Source organism: Narcine bancroftii, chromosome 8 (assembly GCF_036971445.1).
Source record: "Narcine bancroftii isolate sNarBan1 chromosome 8, sNarBan1.hap1, whole genome shotgun sequence".
NCBI lineage: Eukaryota > Metazoa > Chordata > Chondrichthyes > Torpediniformes > Narcinidae > Narcine > Narcine bancroftii.
In genome coordinates, this window is record NC_091476.1 from 12,564,938 (window position 1) to 12,585,506 (window position 20,569).

A 20,569-nucleotide genomic window follows, 5' to 3' on the forward strand; every position below is an offset into this window, starting at 1 on the left:
ATTGTCCAATGGGTATTCAGATTATTGGACATGCAGAGATAAACTGTCAGTTGTGAAAGATATGATCCTTAAAGGGTACAGGTTTATGATTCCAGTGTTGCTCCACAAGGAAATGCTCCAGAAGATACACTAAGGGCATTTGGTGAGGAAAAATGCAAATGTAGCACTTAAGAGGTGATATACTGGCCAAGAATTAACTAAGACATAAGCCAGACCACTGCTTCATGCGAAATATGCCTTACCTATAGACTAAAGCAGCAAACAGAACCATTTCCACTACACCCTATACCAGAAAGACTGTATTTCAAAGATGAAGTAGATTTGTTTCACTGGTAATATAGTGGTAACAGACTATTTTTCCAATTACCCAGAGGTAGCAACACTGCAGCCAACACCCAGCAAAACAGTTATCACTCTCATGGAAAATGTGTTTGCGAGGCATGGAATTCATGTGAAGTTGCATCAGACAATGGTCCACAATTTTCTAGAAGTGAATTTGAGTCCTTTGCCAATACTTGGGGAGCTTAGACATATAACATCACCCAAAAGTCTAATAGCCTAGCAGAGAGTTCTGTCAAGGTGGTAAAGAGTCTAGTGAAGAAGGCACATGATGAATGAGAGGATATCCCCAGAAGTCTAATGATTCACAGAAGTGTGCCATTACAAAATGGCTTTTCTCCAGCCCCAATTCTGATGAGTCAATATATATGTACCAACCTTTTATTTCTGTGGGTTTTTTTTTTAAAAAGGGGGAAAGTTGTGTTATTGTGCGGGTATAATAAAGAACGATATTGCCTACTGAGCATTATAACACAAGAGGAACAACAGAACAAATCAAATGTACAGAGAATTGCCAAACTTGTTCTTTTGTTTAACAAAGGCAACAAAATTAATCAAATGATTGGGAAATTAGTGGAGAAGAATGATGGGGATATTATCTACTTTCATCTGGAAAAGCATTGGATTTATGAGTGATTGTCAACAGGACTTCATGTGAATAAATGTTGTATTAAAACCTGGAGGTGTTTTTATTGAGGAGACAAAGATGATTATTGAAGGTACAGCATTGGATGTTCTACATGTGAAATTTAGTGAAGCACTTAATTAGATCCTCTTGGGAGACTGATCTAAAAGATTAAATCACATGGATCCAAAGTGACTTGGTACATCAGATTCAAAAGCAGTCTGACCATCTTCGATAGTGATGAGGCAACATGCTGACTGGAGAGCTGGAACAATGGTCTTTTGCAGGGAGCAGGGCCAGGAACACTTTTTGGTAATACATGTAAACTTTTGGACACAAATTTAAGTGGGTTGATGAGCAAATTGGCAGATTACACAAAAATTGGTGGAATTTAGATATCATAAATGGTTGTCCAATGAAACAGCACAATATAGATCAGATGGAAAATAGGCGAAGAAATGGCAGATTGTTTAATCTAGAAAGTGTAGTTCACACATTGGGAGGTCAAATACAAGGGTAAAGCATACAGCATGATCCTGAGAGGCATTGTACAACAGAAGCATCTTGGGGTGCAAGTCTGTAGCTCCCTGAAAGTTGTAACACAAGCACATTGGATGGAAAAGGCTGCATCAGCAGATGTCTTCATTACGAAGAGGATAATGTGTGAACATCGGCAAGTTAAGTTGCACCTGTTTTAACTTTGTCCAGCCACATTTAGAGCACTTGAGCAATTCTGGTTGCTACATTACAGAAAGGATGTGGTGGCTTTGGAGAAGGATCTGAAGAGGTTCAGCAGGATCTTGTCTGGATTGGAGTTTATAAGCTTTAAGCAGAGATTGCACAAAGTTGGGATTATTTTCTCTGGAGATTCGGTGGCTGAGGGACAAACTAATCAAAGCATATGAAATTATGAGTGGAGTATATAGTTGGAACATTTTCCCAGGTTGTAAACATTACATACAAGAGGACATAGTTTTAAGGATTTGGGGCAAGTTTTTTTTTAAAAACCCAGAAGTTGCAGGTGCTTTCAACGTACTCCCAGGGATGGTAGTGGAAGTGGACAATCGAGTAACATTTAAGATGCTTTTAGACAGGCAAGTGAACAGGCAGGAATTTTCCAAGCTGAAAAGGTTTTCAATGAAAAAAAGATACTTACCAAACATGCCAAAACCAGTTGAGTAAAATGATCTCTCTTACTTTTTTCTTCCGTGCAACTGGTTTCAATATCTGAAATGAACAAATTAATCTTTGCTCTTAACTCAGCATGTACATGATCAAAAGTGATGAACAGTTTAAAAATATATTCGTACTCCCTCACCAAGAACGCAGAAAACATCAGCCAAAATAGAAGACATATCATCCCGAAGTTCCTGCAACAACAAAAAAGGGGAAAACTATTAACATTAGTCCAAGGCTTCATGTCAATAAGCATTCAACAATGAGGTGAAGGTTGCAGGAGGTTGAAGATTGCACAATAATTTGCCCCACCACCAAATTGGAAACTCTTCACAAGACCAATGGTTCCAAGCCCAAAAATTATTTCCAATCATAAAATAGTTGAAGATATTAGATGAAAACCACACAGAGATTCTCAAAATTATAGAAAAGGGTCCATAAAAAGGTTAGCAAAAATTGTTTTCTCCATGTGCCTTTTAAGCAGCAGGAAGTATGATCAAATGGATAAAGATAGTAGTTTAAATGGTACCAAAAGCTAACTACTCCTTAACTCAAAATCTTAGAATGACCAATAGAATACAAGTTGCAAGATCACATGGTAGATAACTGAATGTTAACAAAGCCTATTTCTTCACTCCAAAATACCCCTCAAGGTGACCCACCCCAGAAATAATGAAGTCAATAATTGTCAGGTTTAGGCAAATAAGAAAATCTTCAGCTTATGGGGTCTACTGCAGTACACAAAGGTGTTATAGAAATTCAGCAGATCACACAGCATCCATAGAAACTAAAAGGCCCAAGCCTTTCTTCATGAGTGCTGAAAATCAAGCAGACACTGGAATAGAAAAAGTGGGGAAGAAGTGGAAGGAACATGGGTTAACAGTTAAGAGGCAATGGGTGGATAGAGGTGAGGGAGTAGAAGAGAAAGAAGCAGAGAAGTGATAGGAAGACAACAGAGGATGAAGAAAGACAGCTATCAGATAGAAGGACAAGAAAGAGGTGGAGAGCTAATGAAAATTAGAGAAGTCACTATTGATGTCTTATGGTGGGAGACAGCCAAGACAGAATACAAGGTGTGGTGCTTCCAGTTTGTGGATGGCCTCAACTTAACAGTACATGAAGTGAGAAACAGCCATGGCAATATGGCAATGGGGTCTGGAATTTAAGTGGCTGGCCACTGGGAGGGCCTTGCTGTTGCATCAGACAGTGATTCTCAGATTTCTTCTTCTGTTTGGAACTCTTATCTAGTTGATTCTTTGATTAAGCATTTTCTAATATTAATCTGAAGGACAATCTGTACTTGGACCCCCAGATCCCTCTGTGCATCCATGGTGTTAAGAGTCCAGACATAAACTGTAATCTTCCCCCGATACTAGACCTCCCAAAGTGCAACACCTCACGTCTGCTGAGATTAAACCCTACCTGCCATTTCTCTGCCCAGATCTTCAACTGCTCTAGACCCTGCTTCATTCTTTGAAAGCCTGCAACATCGTCCACAATTCCACCAATCTTTGTCATCAAAAGGGGAGGATAATGAATGAGTTATGTGCAGTTCATTTCAGAACCAGAGAATCTGTATTTCTGTGGTCAGTAAAACTCTCTCTTTGGCTGCCATGAAAGGATGCAGGATGGATAATAGTTCACAAAAATATATTAACACATTTGTTCCAGGATAAGAGAATAATTTAAGTGCACCAAGAAATAACGCAGAACGTCATTTACCTGTGAAAAATACACTAAATACAAAGCAGATGAATCAATCACCAAAAAGTTTCTCCAATTCATAATTTCACCCTGGCTCCAACAGCCAAATTATTAAGTAGCGATACAAAACAACAATGACCATCTTGCTTAAACTTTCTTGTTGAACGTGCAGAGAGATCACCTAATTGTGGTTTACGTTGGAAAAGTTCTTCATTTCTAAAAATAAATGTCACCTTTGAAAAGTAACACATAGAATTATTTGCTGTCTTGAATATTTCACTGTATTTGATGGCATAGAAGACCCATGGTTATATCGGGACTACCCCACCTCCCCCCCCCCCCCCACCCCAGCCCCACGTCCTGCCCCCAATTTCAGCAGGGAATATTAAGAATTTTTTTTGTGTATTTACAGGTGAGCATTTAAAGTTATTGAAATATGTAGCTACAGTATAGCAGAGAAAAAAAATGGACAAAACTTTCAACTAGGACAACAGCAAAAATCTTTTAAATAATAATAATGCTGTAATTTACAAGAGAAAACTAAAGCAGCTTAACTATAGCAGAAAACATTTTGTAAAAAACAAACTGCCACCATCAGATCCCGTGCTGGTCCCACTGCCCCTCTTTCTCCTGGGGGGGGGGGGGGTTGGAGAAAGAGCGGGGCCTGTGGGACCAGAACGGGGACCGACAGCAGGCCACCAGGAGAGCCTCCCGACAGCCCGCCACCAGCCCCCACACTGATCCCACTGCCCTGCTCCCACCTGACAGCCAATCAGCCCCCAACAATAGATGGCGGTGATGCTAGTGTGCCACGCAGCAATGATATTCGCTGTTAGTGGTACTCACCATTATCACCCTAATTTTAACTACACATATATTTTTAAGCTATTTTTGTTTTGGAAATAAAACGGGTCTTGTATGCCATCGAATACTGTAATTAAAAATAAAATATATTCTCCTTTATAAAATTCCAAGTCCATCCTGAATTTTACATATTTATAAAAAAATTAAGCTTTGAAGCATTGAATCACTTACCATTACATCACTCAGAGCACTGGCAGCTTGTTCTTGTCTTAGATTTCCTTTTATTACATGACATGCCAACTCGTACAAAGCTTGTTGGATATCTGTTTTACAATCAAATTAAGCAAATGTTGATAAAAAGAAAAAGTCAAAAGGCTAAAAAAGTTAAATATTCTCCAGTCTTCTTCACTGTCAACCAGATCAAATTTGTTATCATCTGCAAACTTATTCATCAGGTTAATGACATTGTCTTCCAAATCCTTAATCTACATGACAAATAACAGTGCATCCAGCACAGATTCCTGCAGCACACTATGGGTCACAGACCGCAAGGGAAAATGAAGCTCCATGATCACCCACCAACTCCTTCCAAGCCAATTTTGAATCCAATTAGCAAGCTCACCTTGGATCCTATGTGATCTAATCTTCAGGAAACACCTACCACGTGGGAGCTGTTAAAAAGCCGTGCTCAAGAGCACTCAGGTAACATCCACTGCTCTGCCCTCTTCAATACTTTTGGTGACACCTTGAAACAAACTCAGATTTGTGAGACAATTTCCCACGTAGAAGCCATGCCGACTTTCCCAAATCAGCCCTTGCCCATTCAACTACTTGCCTATTCAATTCCTTCAGAATTCCTCCTGTAACTCAGCCATGAAAGTCAGCATGCCGTTCCCTAGTTTGTCCTTACAGCAGTGAAAAAAGTGTAAATTAGCACCTTGCAACAATGCAAACTTTTTTTTTTTTTTTTTTTTTTTTTTTTTTTTTAATCTTTTATTTTTCACACCATAAATCACAATAGCCATGATATACACTTTTTCTTTTCCACACATTTACAGTGACTTTTTCTCCCTCCCCCCTCCCTCCTCCCAAGCCACCCCCCCATCCCTCCCCCCTCTCATCCATTTTAGTTATACAATCTAGGTTGCATTAATTCAGTTAGACAATGTTGTCATTCAACAAAAATACACCAGAAATTCTACTGAGTCCATTTTTTTCTTCTCTTCTCCTTCCATCAACTTAGGTAATGTTTGTTAATGTGTTCTACTCTCACTTCAAATGGGGAGTCAGTGAGACAGTGATAACTACTTCGCATGTGCCTGCACCCATTGTCAATGAACTAAATATCAGATCAGTATCAGTGAACCTGGCAAAAGTGACTGGACCCAGAAGCAGTCTCAGACATGACCCGACAGTCTACACAGATCAGCTGGAAGGTATTAACAGGTATCTTTAATCTTTCCTGCAGTAGGTTGACCTGGGTGAACCGGTGGGAGTGAGAAAAGAACGCAGGTGGTGGTGGTGGGGGGGGGGGGGGGGGGGGTGTTGAGTCATCTGATAATGAAAAATACTCTGTTCTGGGAAGGCTATGGAACCATTGAACATTACAGTGCAGAAACAGGCCCCTTCTAGTCTGTGCCAACCCATTGTTCTGCCTATTCCCACCGACCTGCACCCAGTCCATACCCATCCCATCCATGTACCTATCGAAATTCTTCTTAAATGTTAAAATTGAGCCTGCATTCACCACTTCAGCCGGCAGCTAGTTCCACATTCCCACCACTCTCTGTGTGAAGAAGTTTCCCCCTAAACTTTTCCCCTTTCGCCCTTAATCCATGTCCTCTAGTTTGTAACTCACCTACCCTCAGTGGAAAAAGCCTACCAATATTTCCTCTGTCTATCCCCCTCATAATTTTAAATACCTCTGTCAAATCTCCCCTTATTCTTCTTTGATCCAGGGAATCAAATCCTAACCTGTTTAACTTCTCCCTGTAACTCGGTTCCGTGACATCCTAGTAAATCTCTGCACTTTCAATCTTGCTGATATCTTTCCTGTAGTTGGGTGTGATATGATTGCCAGCTGGACACTCCTCCTGAGACAATTCCTACCCATAGCTACCCATGTTCCCTATTTCTCTCTGCCTTGATCGGTCAACGAGGTTGACGGCTGTTCCACTCTATAGTTAATAAAAGCCTATCCATTTCACAACAAGAAAAAAAAGGCATAGAAATGAATAAATGTATTCTATTGGAAAAAAATAACATAATTTAAGAAATAACGTCACAGTATTCGAACACATTTGGAAACCGTACATGGAACACAACTGAGAGGGCCTACCGTGGACCTCCACCCCTTAAAATGACAGAATGAGAAGACGACGAAATGAACTGACCCAGTGTGTAAAAGTAGATGACACAATTTTCTTGTTTATTTTCATTGTGTGATGACATTATTTAATGGGTTTAATGTATTGTATATGTTGAATGTTTAGTGGGTGGGGAGGGGGTGGGAAGGAGGGAGGGGGGCAAAAGTGGAGAAAATGACACTGTGTATATTCAAGAGGGAAATTTTTGTGTGTATTTTGGTTAACATGGTTCATAGTGTGAAAATTTTTAAAAAAAATTTAAAAGGCTGTTACGAAGCCAGAGGATGCCAAAATCGAGCAGCAATAGATATTCATCAAGACAAATGGTTACTTAAACAAAAGTTGCTTTTAATTATCTTTAAACATGAAAATAGAATCAAACCTAACTTAAAGCCCTTCTAATTCTAAGTGCACGTGTTTAATGTGTGTGTAAGTTCAGAAAAGTTCTTTGATTCACAGTCCAATCTCACTTCTCATTCCTCCAAGTTCACTGGTTGCAGGCAATTCTTATTCTGTGCACAGAATTTAACATTCATAAAGTTCACCAGGCTTTTGTGCTTGAAAGATAAATGGTTACCGCTCAGGCAGGTTCTTGTCGGGTTTCAGAGGGAGATATGTTGTTTGCTGGACACCCACAACTGATTCCTTTTTTAATCCACCACTTCAGGATCTTGCCAAAGAAACTTGCCCCATCAGGGTTCTCCTGATGATGAACTCTTTCTTTCAGGTCACCATAGAGTTCCTTTTTGTTTCTCTTGTTTCAAGTGAAGCATCAGAGTTAGGGTTAGGATGAACCACATGGGCTTTGACCAGGCTGAACTCAGCACTCACAACTCAACTTCCGAATGGGGTTTTTCCACAAGCTTGCCAGCTTGTCCTGTTCCAGTCCCAGCTGCTGCCGCTGACTGTAAAACTGCCGAAATAATCTCTGAGAGAAAGCCTGCTTTATTCTCTCTGCTGGCAAAGCCACATGATCCTCCTAGAACAGCAAGTTACACTCCAGACAGCCTGTGGTTCCGACAAGTTCTTTCATCTGTTGCCTTTCTGTAAGCAACAATCCATTAGTGAAATCTCTTGGGCACTCTCCATAAAATCTATTTTAAAGTGTTTGTATGTGACCTACACTAAAAAACCTGCTCCAACTTATCTCTCAAAACAGATTTAAATATAATACAAACACAACATAATCTGTCACAAGGCCACCATCTTACCAGTATCGAAGAAGAGCATGAATAATGGGTGTAAATATCTATCAACCAGGGCTATGATATCCACCATCATGGAGTGCTTTGAGAAATCATGGCAAACATCAACTCTTTCCTCCCGGTTATCTTTGCTTCACTTCAATTGGCTGACTGTTCAAAACAGCTCCATGGCAGTTGCCATCTCCCTGATCCTCCTTTCAGTCCTGGAACACCTGGACACCAAAGACACCAACATCCCACTACTGTTTTTCAATCAAACTCTTCTTTCAATATCACAATCCACTGTTAATATCCTCAACCCACTTTGCAACTAGATCCTTGGCTTCCTGTCTAACACATCACAATCAGTAAAGATTGGAGGCAAAATTTCTCCATGAACATACTCAATGTCAACTTAGGTCCCTGCTGTGTTCCCATGACACTTGAACTGCCTGGCCACATACATCTTCAAGTTTGTGGATTACATTACCCATTGGAGGTTGCTTATCAAATAATGAGATGAAATACAGAAGGGATGAGTTTAATGGCTTGGTCCCAAGATAACGATCTCTCACAATGAAACATATCGATGATCATAGACTTCAGTGGGGTGGGGGAAGACGAGGGGGGTGAAGCGGCAGGGAGATGGGGGTGGGGCGAAGTGGCAGAGAGACACCAGATTCCTATTCAACTCAATGGTTTTAAAATGGAGACAACAGATAACTTAAAAATCATGGGAGTGAACATCTCCAGTAAGCTGACCTGAACCAAAAACATTGCCACAAAAGTAAACACCAAAGCCTCTACTCCCTTGCAAGGATAAGGAGGTTGAACAAGTGCCCCTCATCAACAACTAATCTGCACCATCATAATAGCTAGATGTGTGGTGCGGGTGCTGCTCCACCCAAGACAGGAAGGAGCGGAGATGGTGCTAAATGGAACTCAGGATGTCACACAAGTTTCCTGTCACTCCAGCAACATTTTCCACTACCTTATGTTTTATCAACATACTGAAGGATCCATCCCACGGTGAACACACACTCTTCTCCCTCCTCCCATTGGGGAAAGAATCAAGAGAATGAAATCACACACCAACAGTTTCGAATACAGTTTCTTCCCCACTACCACAAGACTCCTGATTGAATCCCTCAATAGTGTTCCCATTGTGCCCTTGCATTGAGTAACTGATCCTTTCACTATAACACTGCACTGTAATGTGCTCTTGCTTTCCTACCCTGCACTACGATATGCCCTGTTGAGTTGACTGCTCACCATATGAATACTTCTCGCTGCCCTGGTATAATGTTTCAATGAAATTCAACATTAGTCACCCTCCGATCTTCTGGTACCTCACCATGGCCAATGTGAGGAAAAATCTCTGCAAGGGCCCCAGCAATTTTTTTCCACAGCTTCCCAATGTCTGGAGAAATACTTGCTCAGGCCCTGGCAATTTATTCATCATAATATAATTCAAGACTGCTCTTGTTCTCTTTTGCAATTGGGATATAGTCCAAGATTCCAGTACTCATTTGCCACATACTTTATTGGCCTCCATGACTTTCTCGAGTAAAAGATGAGATATATTCATTGAAGACCTCACATATCTCCTGGGGCTCAACATCACGATGAGTGGCTGAAATCTTCCAGGGTCATATTCTCTGCCAAATTTAGTTTTTGCTCTTAACATACTTGTATAATCTCTTAGGTTTTCCATTTATCCTATCTGCCAGTCTGATACCATTTGATCTTTTTGCTCAAAAGTATTTTCCTACAATTCCGATATTTGATATTTTCTTATACAACTGCAACAACTTTTAAGTAGCATTCAAATAACCATTTAAAAAAACTGCAACAATCCAAGTTTATGGAATATACCAAATAAATACATTCTTGATGCTGATTGCAAATGTACCCAAAACTGTGACCACAATAGCCATCATTAGTATTTTAGAAGCTTTGCACTGAATAAACATGCTCAAATTTTTGATATTAATTTGACAGGTGATGCCAGTGCTCATTAGTTAAAGTGCAGGAGATTGAAGGAGACAAATACAACATAATTCACCAAGTCACAAGGACTCTTCTTTTTGTATCTTTACAATTGACAACAATCAAATGTATGCCCGATATTTTAATCATCTTGTACTCTGGAATAATACAAGATGCCATGGTGGTCCCACCAGGGAACAAACTGCAGATGCCAGCCATTGATAACATTTGATAGGGGTCTACTTAGCTTTGAACACTGTACTTATAAATGGGGTACCAAACATTATAAAGCGATTATGTCCTGAAATCAAGGAGCTATTTCTTCTGATTCTTTTACACAAGCAAACTCACCATTTGAACGTTACCTGGTGAATGACTATTCCCATCAGAAGAACATTAAATTATCCATGAAGGAGAGAAAGATTAAATCCAAGGAAATTACATCCAAGGAAATTAAATGTGTGAAGAAAGGCACAAAAATAATCTGGAGCAATCCTTCCTTAGCAGGAAGTTCGGGAAAAAATTCCAACCAGACCAATTATTGAACAAAAAGATTTTATTTTATCAAAACAAGAATTGGTCCTCAAACCTCGACCGCAAGGGCAATTAAACAAGTTCTCCAATATTGATATGGATATTTGGATTTTTTTTTATGTGAATGGCCACTCCGGAAGGTGGGGAGACACTTCAGAACGGGGGAGAAAAAAATTAAGTTCTTTGTGGGGGAAAAAGAACATAATTCAAACTTCAGATTCTCACCTAGCACAAAATCTTGAACCATAACCACTACTGTTGCAAAATGTATCCCAAATAATAAGCACGGTGTTCTGAGTCGAATTGCAAAAAGGCTCAATACAATCATTGCATAAATCATCACAAATAATTATTTGGTCAGACTGTCCAAAGTACAATTGCAATCAGTACGTAATCATAACACAGAACATCTTACCTCTAAACGTTACATCATTGTAACCTTGATTTTCACTGAGATTGCGGCATAACTGTACACTGCAAAATAAAATGCTTGTCGTGAACAAAATAATCCATTCTTATTACATGAACAATTTACGTTTACAAATTAAATTGCTGCCTGCAGACTGTATTTTTTGTGCAAAATAATGTATGATGTGAAGTTACAAGATACTTAAACTATACCAGATAAGTAAACTACATCAATTATCATAAATTATTAAATAATTTGATAATAATTTTAATCAAATGTTTCACCAAATACCGTGGTCAAAAAACAAGTGCCAAATGTTGAGAGGCAACTTTATTGTCATATTGTTCTTGATACACCCCCCCCACCCACCCCGAAGGTATCGTTTTTTTTTCCTTGAAGGAATTGAAGGAGGGACGTTACCCCACCTAACCATGCTCAATGGCTACGTGACATCGTCATGTTTAAATTTAGAGAAGATTAATTTCCGATTTGTTGTGAAGGTAGAAGTGTTGACTAAAGTGGTAATTTATCACTCTAATGAGAATTCTGTCCTTTTTTTGGACAAACAGCTTCTTGGTACTGGGTTTAGATTTTCCTTTTTTTAAAAATAATAATAAAAGATCAATACAATTTAATGTTTGATTAAAATGTGGGCTACCTTGGATTAAATTATATGATTTAAGAGCAATGTATCATTATGACTTTTAGCTTTTAATATGAAATTTCAATGTTAATAATAATAAGAAAATAAGGGATTGACTGATCCACTTGATAAAACAGTAACACCAATAATGTTCCATTCCGCCCAAAATGCATTCTTCCATTAGATTTTGATACAATATTGCCGATTATACTGATAACAAGGAAACAATCACGAAGCAAATGGTAAAATTGACAACGTACATCATGGTAGACGTTACTTTTGTGATATATTACAGTAGACCACTGCATTATGGGGTGGAGAAATGCTGCATTTACAGAAATGTTTGCATCAGGATTTTCTGGAATGTGAAGCCACTTCATTTGCTTGTATGTCAAAAAAACGCTTGCTAAAAATGTTTTGTGTCGATTCATTTACTTTTTTGTCCCATCACAAATTCTAAGAGTGCGAAATTCATTCTGCATCTCAAATTATCTTGGTGATAATTTGTGAATTCTGAAATGCTGCTTTTCGTTACCCAAAAGGCCATGATATTGGAGTTATTTACAAAAAGTATGAAACAATATCTCAAGAAAATGACAAAAATTGGAGGGATGTAATGTGAACTGAAGCACTGCTTCAAATATATTCTTTCAATATTTTAAATTAAAATGAAAAAGGTACAAATAACAAAGAATTATATACCATGGATTATGCTCTCATCAGCAGACGATAGAAAAAAAATACAGATGCCAGCAATTCTGAGTTAGAATTGTCCAGTTAGTGGTGCAGAAACACGCTGACATGTGATTGTACAAAGAAACTTGCAAAGGCATTCCATCATGAACAACTGGAAAGGAACCTTGAAAAATATTACTGTCAACCAAGTGCTATAAAATGTTAGGCGTTCAGAATTTAATTAAAGAAAATGTGCCAAGAGGTTAGAGATGACTAGAAAACACAATATTTTTTTTTTAAAAAATCATCCAGCAGTGCAGTGTTCTCATTTAACAAAACAAGTTGACTTGAAGAATTTAATTGAAAAATGGTGATGCATTTCCATATGCATGCCACACATACAACAAATGCAATTTTATCCTTTTCAACTTTTAAGGAAGTTGCAGAACGATATGCTAAACTCTAATGTTTATGGAACATTTATGTTGATAGCAATACGGGCATTTATCTATTACTAATCGCCCTTAACGGGCAGTTATGAGTCAACAACATTGAAAAATAAATTGAACAGAAGGACCAGAATATCCTTCCACATAAATCACTGAAAGTTAGGATGCAAGCACAGCAAACAATTCGGCAGCCATTTGGCTCGATAACCTTTTAAAAAAGGATTCGACTACTAGACTAAAAACGTCAGATGAAATTCGAGGAGCCAGTGTAAAGAACACTTGGAATAGTTTACTCATGTCTGGTATGCCTCCTGAAGGAAAAATATATTTTCATCGAGGGACTCAAAAAAGCCTCACCAAATTCATTCCAGTGATTTACAAGGTTCCACGAGGAAAGATGATGTAGACTAAACCAACACTCAGTCCAGTTTAAAATAACAAGTGATCTCATGACTTATATGGGCTTTATAGTCAAAATGTTTGAACTTATTCCCAGTCAAGTTCAAGTGTATTGTCATATCATGTCTGCTACAATGAGAAGGGTTAAATTCATGAGTAGCCCAGCAAGTCAACTCTATCATACATATCGCAGTAAAAACTTCGAGGAAGAGCAGAATCTAGTCTCCAGTAACAACGGACACATTTTTTCAAAGGTTTGCTTCCTGGAGAAAATGTGGGGATTATGATAGACAACTTCAAGCTGAACACAAAGAGAATTTCAGATTTGCTGTATCACATAGGAAGATGGAGAAACATTAAATGAACTTTTATTGAATTTAGGATGTTTAATTGCATAATGATGCTGACACATTGCACAAGTTCAACTGACCTAAAAATGCTTTGCCGCTCATTTTCATTTACACTCAGCATTTGATGTTTCTCGTGTCAGTGTCCAACAATAGTCATCCAGTATTGATGATTCCAGTTGACCTGATACCACTTTTCCATGGTGACAATGTCCTGGTGAACCCTTTCACCATGTTTGTCACTAAATACACCAAGATCAGCAGGGAAGACATCCAAATGCAGAAAATACATTTTCATTGTTTTGTAGGCTTGAAGCATGTTGCCAATCAACTGGATGTAGTTTGGTGCTCTGTACTTGCCAAGGAAATTCTTAAAAGCATCTTTCAATGCCTTCCAAACACACCCAGGCACGACACCTGCACTGACTGCACGCCCAGGCATGCTCGGACTGACCAATACAGCTTGAAATATGACAGGAAACCACAAAAATCAGAGATATCTCAAAAAAATTGTACATGACAGAAAAATTCTGAAGTGCTTTTCATGATCAGCAGCCCAAAAGCCATAAAATACACCCAGAAGTGTTCAGTAAGCAAAATTTTCATTGTCCAGTGTTACGACCTCTTTTACGTCCAGTTTGCCTTTCGCTCAGCCCACTCAAAAGCAGGTTTCATCACAGCCATGATTAAGCATTTGACTATGACATCAAAAGACTCTGGTAAAACTGAAGTTAATGGTCATAAGAACAGACCAATGGAGTCATATTCACACAAAGGAAGATGGTTGTGGCTGTTGGTCATCAATCATTCCAGCTCCAGGACATTTCCACAGGAACTCTACTGAGCAATGTCCTGAGAGCAACCATCTCAGCTCTTTCATCAAAGCACTTCTTTCCAGCTCCTGGTACAAAGTCAAAAGTGCAAAGTGTTTACAAAAAAATTATGCAATGTTCAGTTCTATTTGAAAGCCACATGAAAATGAAGCAATCCATGCCTCCACAAAGCAAAGCTAACACAACATTGAACGAGGAGCTGAGAAGTGACAAGTAACATTTGCACTACCTATGCCAGGCAATATCCTCCCTTAACCGGAGATTCAAATCATCTGCTCTTAACATCCCAAAACAAAATGCCATACATATTTGAAATTTCAAATAAAACCCAACAATACTGGAAATGCTACTTACTGGTAAAACCACCATTAATTTCCTGAGTCACAATTAACCAGAAACAACTTCTCTTAACAAAATATTTTGGAAGCTTAATCACCTAGTGAAACTGATTTTCTGACACTCCAAAGCCATTCCTCCATCTTCAAGACCCAAGTCATAAGTTCAATGAAATTCCACTTGCCTGTTGCAGTAATACACTCACTGATCAACACAACCCTTGGCAAAGCAGCTTGCTTGTCATCCATCCAAGACAATTGACACCCTATGTTATTGCCACACCAAAGCTAATCTCCGAGATTGAGAAGTTGGAGAGTTGAGAAGAAGTGAATGATTTATACTATTTATTTTATTATATTTTTTCCTCTTGCATGGCATTATGTGCTTTGTGAAAATATGTATTGTGTGTGTATCATGGTGCAGAGAAACACTGCTTCTTCTGGATGTACATGTGCACTCAAATAATAAACTTGAACTTGAGTGTGGTCCCTATTACAATGGGGAAGATAAAGGGGCTGAAGGTAATCAAGTCACTTGGATCAGGTGGGTTACAACACAGGATTCTGGGAGGCATTAATAGTGATCTTTGAAGAATCACTGAAATAGTTCCAGATGGCTGGGAAATGGCAAAAGTCACTCGACTCTCAGAAGGGATCGAGGCTAAGGGAGGAAGTTTTACGCTGGTTAGCCTGATTTCAGTGGTTGGTAAAATAGTAGGAGTCCATACTGAAGGATGCAGCTTCAAGGTACTTCAAAGCATGTTAAAATGGCCAAATTTTGCAGTTTTCTGTGAGAGATCTTGCCTTATACATCTTAAAATTCTTTGAGGAGTAACAAACATGATTGGCAAAGGAGAGCCAGTAGAGGATGTTGATTTGGATTTTCAAAAGGCCCTTGACAAGGTACCACACATGAGGGTGCTAAACAAGATGGGAGCCCACATGGTATTAAAGAAAATATGGATAGGATTGCCCAACTTGGGAAGAAAGGGAGCTTGGGATGAAACATGCAAGTCTGCAGATGCTGTGAAGTAGTAAAAACACAAAAATGCCAGAGAAACACAGCAGGTCTCACAGTGTCCATCGAAGGTAAAGATCCCATACGTTTCAGTGGATAAGGCGACCTTCAGATAAGACGAGACCAATTTCAGTCTGAATTTCTTTTAGCTCATACAAGATGACCCCCAAAACATACGTTGACTGAGCTGATGGACGTGGACAAAGGGAGAGTAAAGCACCATCACAAAGCTATTCACGGTTCAGTCTGTTGCTAGTTTTTGTCTTAACCAGTTTAAATTTTTTTAAAATCAAATTATCATGAAGCCACCGGCAAAACAAAGAAAGTATGAAACATGTTTTAAGCTAAAAGTCATTGAAATGGCCAAGGAATCTAACAACTGTGCTTCTCCAAGAACATTTGACTTAACTGAGGTGGTGAGAGAGTGGAGAAAAAAAAGGAAGATGTTTTAAGAAAAATACTGAAGAAACAATGTTCGATGAGAAGAGGAATCACTCGTAAAATACTTTGCAAAATGTGGGGCTCTGCATGCTCCATCACTTGATGGGCTGTGTGATTTTGTGATCAAAGCAGGGGATAAAGTGAAAGAAACTGTAGTCATAAAATCTTTCAGTGAGTGCCAGTATCTCTCATGCAACGGATGGTATGAGGATGACTTATTGTGGGACACAGACGATGAAGCTGATTCACCAGATTCAGACTGGAACCTATGTGATGAGTGTAAACAGTGAGACTCCAGATGTGCTCGCCAAGTTCTTTGCCTCAGACGATAAAGTTTGTGATTTTCAAGGATTTTAAATGAGTGTGATGCATTTTTAAATTAATTTTACAATTCTTTTATTGGTTTAACACCACATTGGTAATGGATTTGAGTGCAAAGTAAAAACTGTGTACACTACAGCAGCTTTCTTTTTTAATATACTGGTATCTTAAAAATTTGTTATAGGGTAGAGTCTGGAACTCATTGTGGTGTTTTAGCTGTCAATGGCTCGTGTTGAACCACAGGGTTTGCTACTTCGCACATTACACATTAATGACCTGGATGATGGACTCGATGCCTTCATAGCCAAATTTGTGGATGATACCAAGAGAGTTGGAGGGGCAGGTTGTGTTGAGAAAGCAAGGAGACAGAGAAGCACTTTAACAGATTATGAGAATAGGCAACAAAGCAGTGATTGGAAAACAATGTGGCGAAGTGCAAGGTCATAGATTTTGGTGGAAGGAATAAAGGTGTGGAATATTTTCTGACTGGGGAGAGAAGTCAGAAAGAAGATATCCAAAGGGACTTCAAAAGTGTGATAGACTGGACATGGAGAACACGTTTCAGTCATGGGAGAGTCTCAGACAAGAGGCCATATCTTTAGAATAAAAGGGTGTCCCTTTGGAAGGGAGACAAGTTCTTAGGCAAAGGTCACAAGTTCTCGATTAGTAAGAGTGTCAAGAGTTACAGGGATGAGGAAATGAGGGAAGATCCACAAACCATGATCAAATCAGAGCAGACATTATGGGCTGAATGGCCTGATTCTGCTCACATATCATTTTGTCTTATCAAGTCAGCCAATGGCGCAAGCCTTTGTGGCATAATTTTCTTGTTCAAAAATTGGTATTGAAAAAGTGAGGTATAATCTTTAAATAGGAACGAGATACTGCACTGAATATAATAGCCCATCCTATTATCGGTTGTAAAATACTTTCACTGTCGAGTAAACTTTTACCTAAATTTGGACATTTATGAAATATCATAAAAAATGTTTGAACTACCAAGGAAAATTTATGCATTCCCCTATTCATTTACATTGAGTAGTGAATCGTTGGAATTCTCAGACAAGGAAGACTACAAAGACTACATCTTTGCAGGTATTTTAAAAGTGTACGTGTTTGAAAGATCATGGAATTGAAAGTAAAGTGGAACTCGCAATGAAGAGCAATGAAGTTGGGGTAGATCAGCCATGATCCTACTCCTGCTCCTCCCATGTTTCTTTTTCCAGCAAACCTGAAAAGTCCCTTTAGCAATGGAAATGGTACTTCAATTCAATAAGGCAAAATAATTATACCAGGAGGAGGGAGAACTGAATGTCTCATTATTCTCCAAAATACAAGTGAAGAGTGAAGGTACAGATTTGCCAAAGGAAATGCTGACTTCTTTACTTGTTTTTAGATCCAGCTGCAGGGCCTCTGTCCAAAATCCAGCATCTATACAAAAAAAGCCATGGACCTCATACAAAATAAAGATTTAGAGTTTTTGATGCTCTGGATTGTTGCATCACCACCATTTTGGATTTTCCTTTTATTGCAAGTGTACAGCACAGCGAAAGTGACCAATTCAGCCAAGTGGTAACAAACCAATTACAACAAGCACTGTAACAATCAGGATTTATAAGATCAAAAATATTATGGACAAAATGGAATACAAGGGATTTTCACTGAATGGAACAATCATCAGTTTAAATGTTATTGGAATATTTATAAAACATTCAGCTGCTGTTTCCTTGTATCTATGGATGGGTGGATTCTATGCTTGAATTTAATTTAATATTCCTGCTTCCAAATGTGAAGTTATCTTTTCCTATTTTTTCCATTCATTTTCAGTTTTAGTTTAAAATTCTTTCAACCATTATGTTTATGGCAATGAGTTCATAATGAGGTTACTCAAAATATATATATTTAAGATTTTAACAAGAGTTCTATTGTTTAACATGCATTTTAGGTCACAGAAATAGACATTTTTTTAATCAACCCAGAACAGGAATTCCAAATTCCTCAATGACCATTAATGGAAGGGTACCCCCAAGGCTCATAGTCCCCTATACTATTCCATGTGTAGCTATGTTTAGCTCCCACACGATCTACAAATTTAATAACAACACCAACTGTTGGCAGAATCATTGGAAATACAAGATGGAGATCCAGAATCTGGTTGGGTGGTGCCAATCTTGCTCCCACCAAGCCCAAGAAGCTTCGTGTTGATTTTAGAAAGGGGAAGGAGAAGGACGACATTCTTGTCCATGTTGATGGACAGGTGGAGAGGTTTCAAACCTTCAAGTTCCAGGAATCCATATTTCAACATAACCAACGTTTCAGGCTTGAACCTTGATGAAGGCTCAAGTCCAAAACATTGGTTATGTATCTTAATCTTTATGACAAAAATGTGCACTGTTTGCCCTACTGAGTTTCTCCAGCATTGTTTTTACTTCAACCATGATGTCTGCAGACCTGTCTTTTACTTCTTCCCACACTTTTTGAGTACTGATTGAGGCAGGTTGATCAATGGAACCAATTTTTGCTTCCAAAATCCTATTGGCCTTGCATCTGCTGGTTTGATTCTAACTTCGACTTACATTTTTAAAAATTCACTTTTCAAATTAATCATCCAGCTCATTCCCAATCAGAAGGAGATATTTTTAGTGAGCATTCTTAAAGGTGACACATATCCAAAAGATTTTTTTTTAACATTTCTAAGGTTTTTGCCCTAACTATCCTTACAGTATGCAAGTTTCAAACTCCCATCACAGGCTAGATGAAAGAATTCTCAATTCCTTTCCTATCATTTCATCAATCGATGCAAATCAAGTCCCTTGATTATTTAACCAAATGATCTAGAAACATGGGTTTTTCCTGTTAAGCTTGTCCAATCCCCTCATGCATTGATATTCGTCATTCCATCACCTTGGTTGCAAAGAAATACAAAGTAGATTCAACCATCAACCCAACAAGTTCCAGCCCCAGGAATGCCCTCAAAAGTACTGCATCCTTTCCAATGCCATTATACCCATCTTGTAATATAGTCATCAGAACTAAAAGTCATGACAGAGCTAAGGTTTAACACATTCAACACAGCAGCAGCATAATTCTGCTATTCCGGTGTTGGGCCAGAGATGATAAAGTTAGATACCTTGCATGCATTCCTCATCATCTCATCTACTTGCCTTGCCACATAAGGGATATGTTGACATACACACTGATATTCCTATCTTCTTTGCACTACATTTCTACTATTTGTTCTCTTAGATTGTTGCGGAGTATGTTTGAGTTACTGGAGTAAAACAAGAAAGTCTGCAGACGCTGTGATTGTTATAAATACACAAACATATTGGAGAAATTCAGCAGGTCCTGCAGCGTCCATAGAAGGTAAATTATACAACCAGTGTTTCGGACCTGAAACCTTTGTCAAAGAACAAACAAAAGATTGGATGAGCATCTTTGCTACCTATGGATGCAGCAGGACCTGCTGAGTTTCTCCAGCACTGCTGTGCATTTACTAAGTTCTCGTTACTGCTTTCTCTTACCTTGTTTGCCTTTCCAAATCCATTATTCCTAAGCTTAACCCTCCATTTCTGGACTGAAATCTGTTTGCCATTTTAGTGACAAACCTATGCCAAATAAAATATTCTCACTTCCATATGCCAATAAACCATGCTCAATTCATCGACAACCCAAAAAAGAAGCACCAGAATAAAAGTTGGCATTCAAATTTAAACTGGTCTTCATGAAGGTAGAATATTTTTCATTCTGCTCTCAAAGTTCAGCCAGGAAGCTATTTAACTGACAACCAATAGCTTTCTAAGCACAAAGGTGAAGCAGCCATTGAGTTGTTCAAACAAGTGATGGTTCATACATTTTACTTCCAAATACCAAATGTGACATTAAGACATGGAAAGACTCACACAAAAGTAGTCACAGCCAAATCTTGGTAAATAAATGAAATAGTCAAACCTATTAGATTGTTTCAGACACTGTTAC

At 38.6% G+C, this 20,569-nt stretch overlaps 1 protein-coding gene across 5 annotated transcripts in view; it reads right to left on the reverse strand.

Annotated features, from left to right (window-relative positions):
• thoc2 (THO complex 2) overlaps positions 1–20,569 on the reverse strand; it is a 107,431-nt gene that overhangs the window by 85,049 nt on the left and 1,813 nt on the right. For 2 of the 5 annotated variants that reach the window (XM_069892914.1, XM_069892913.1), the window contains exons 2-5: positions 11,137–11,195; positions 4,880–4,971; positions 2,283–2,334; positions 2,121–2,191 (exon numbers count right to left, since the gene is read on the reverse strand). In XM_069892914.1, the coding sequence (XP_069749015.1) occupies positions 2,121–2,191; positions 2,283–2,334; positions 4,880–4,971; positions 11,137–11,195 (274 nt within the window). Of the gene's footprint in view, positions 1–2,120; positions 2,211–2,282; positions 2,335–4,879; positions 4,972–5,483; positions 5,554–11,136; positions 11,196–13,726; positions 14,505–14,912; positions 14,964–20,569 lie in introns of those variants that run through there. The other 3 variants (XM_069892916.1, XM_069892915.1, XM_069892917.1) reach the window with 3 other exon arrangements.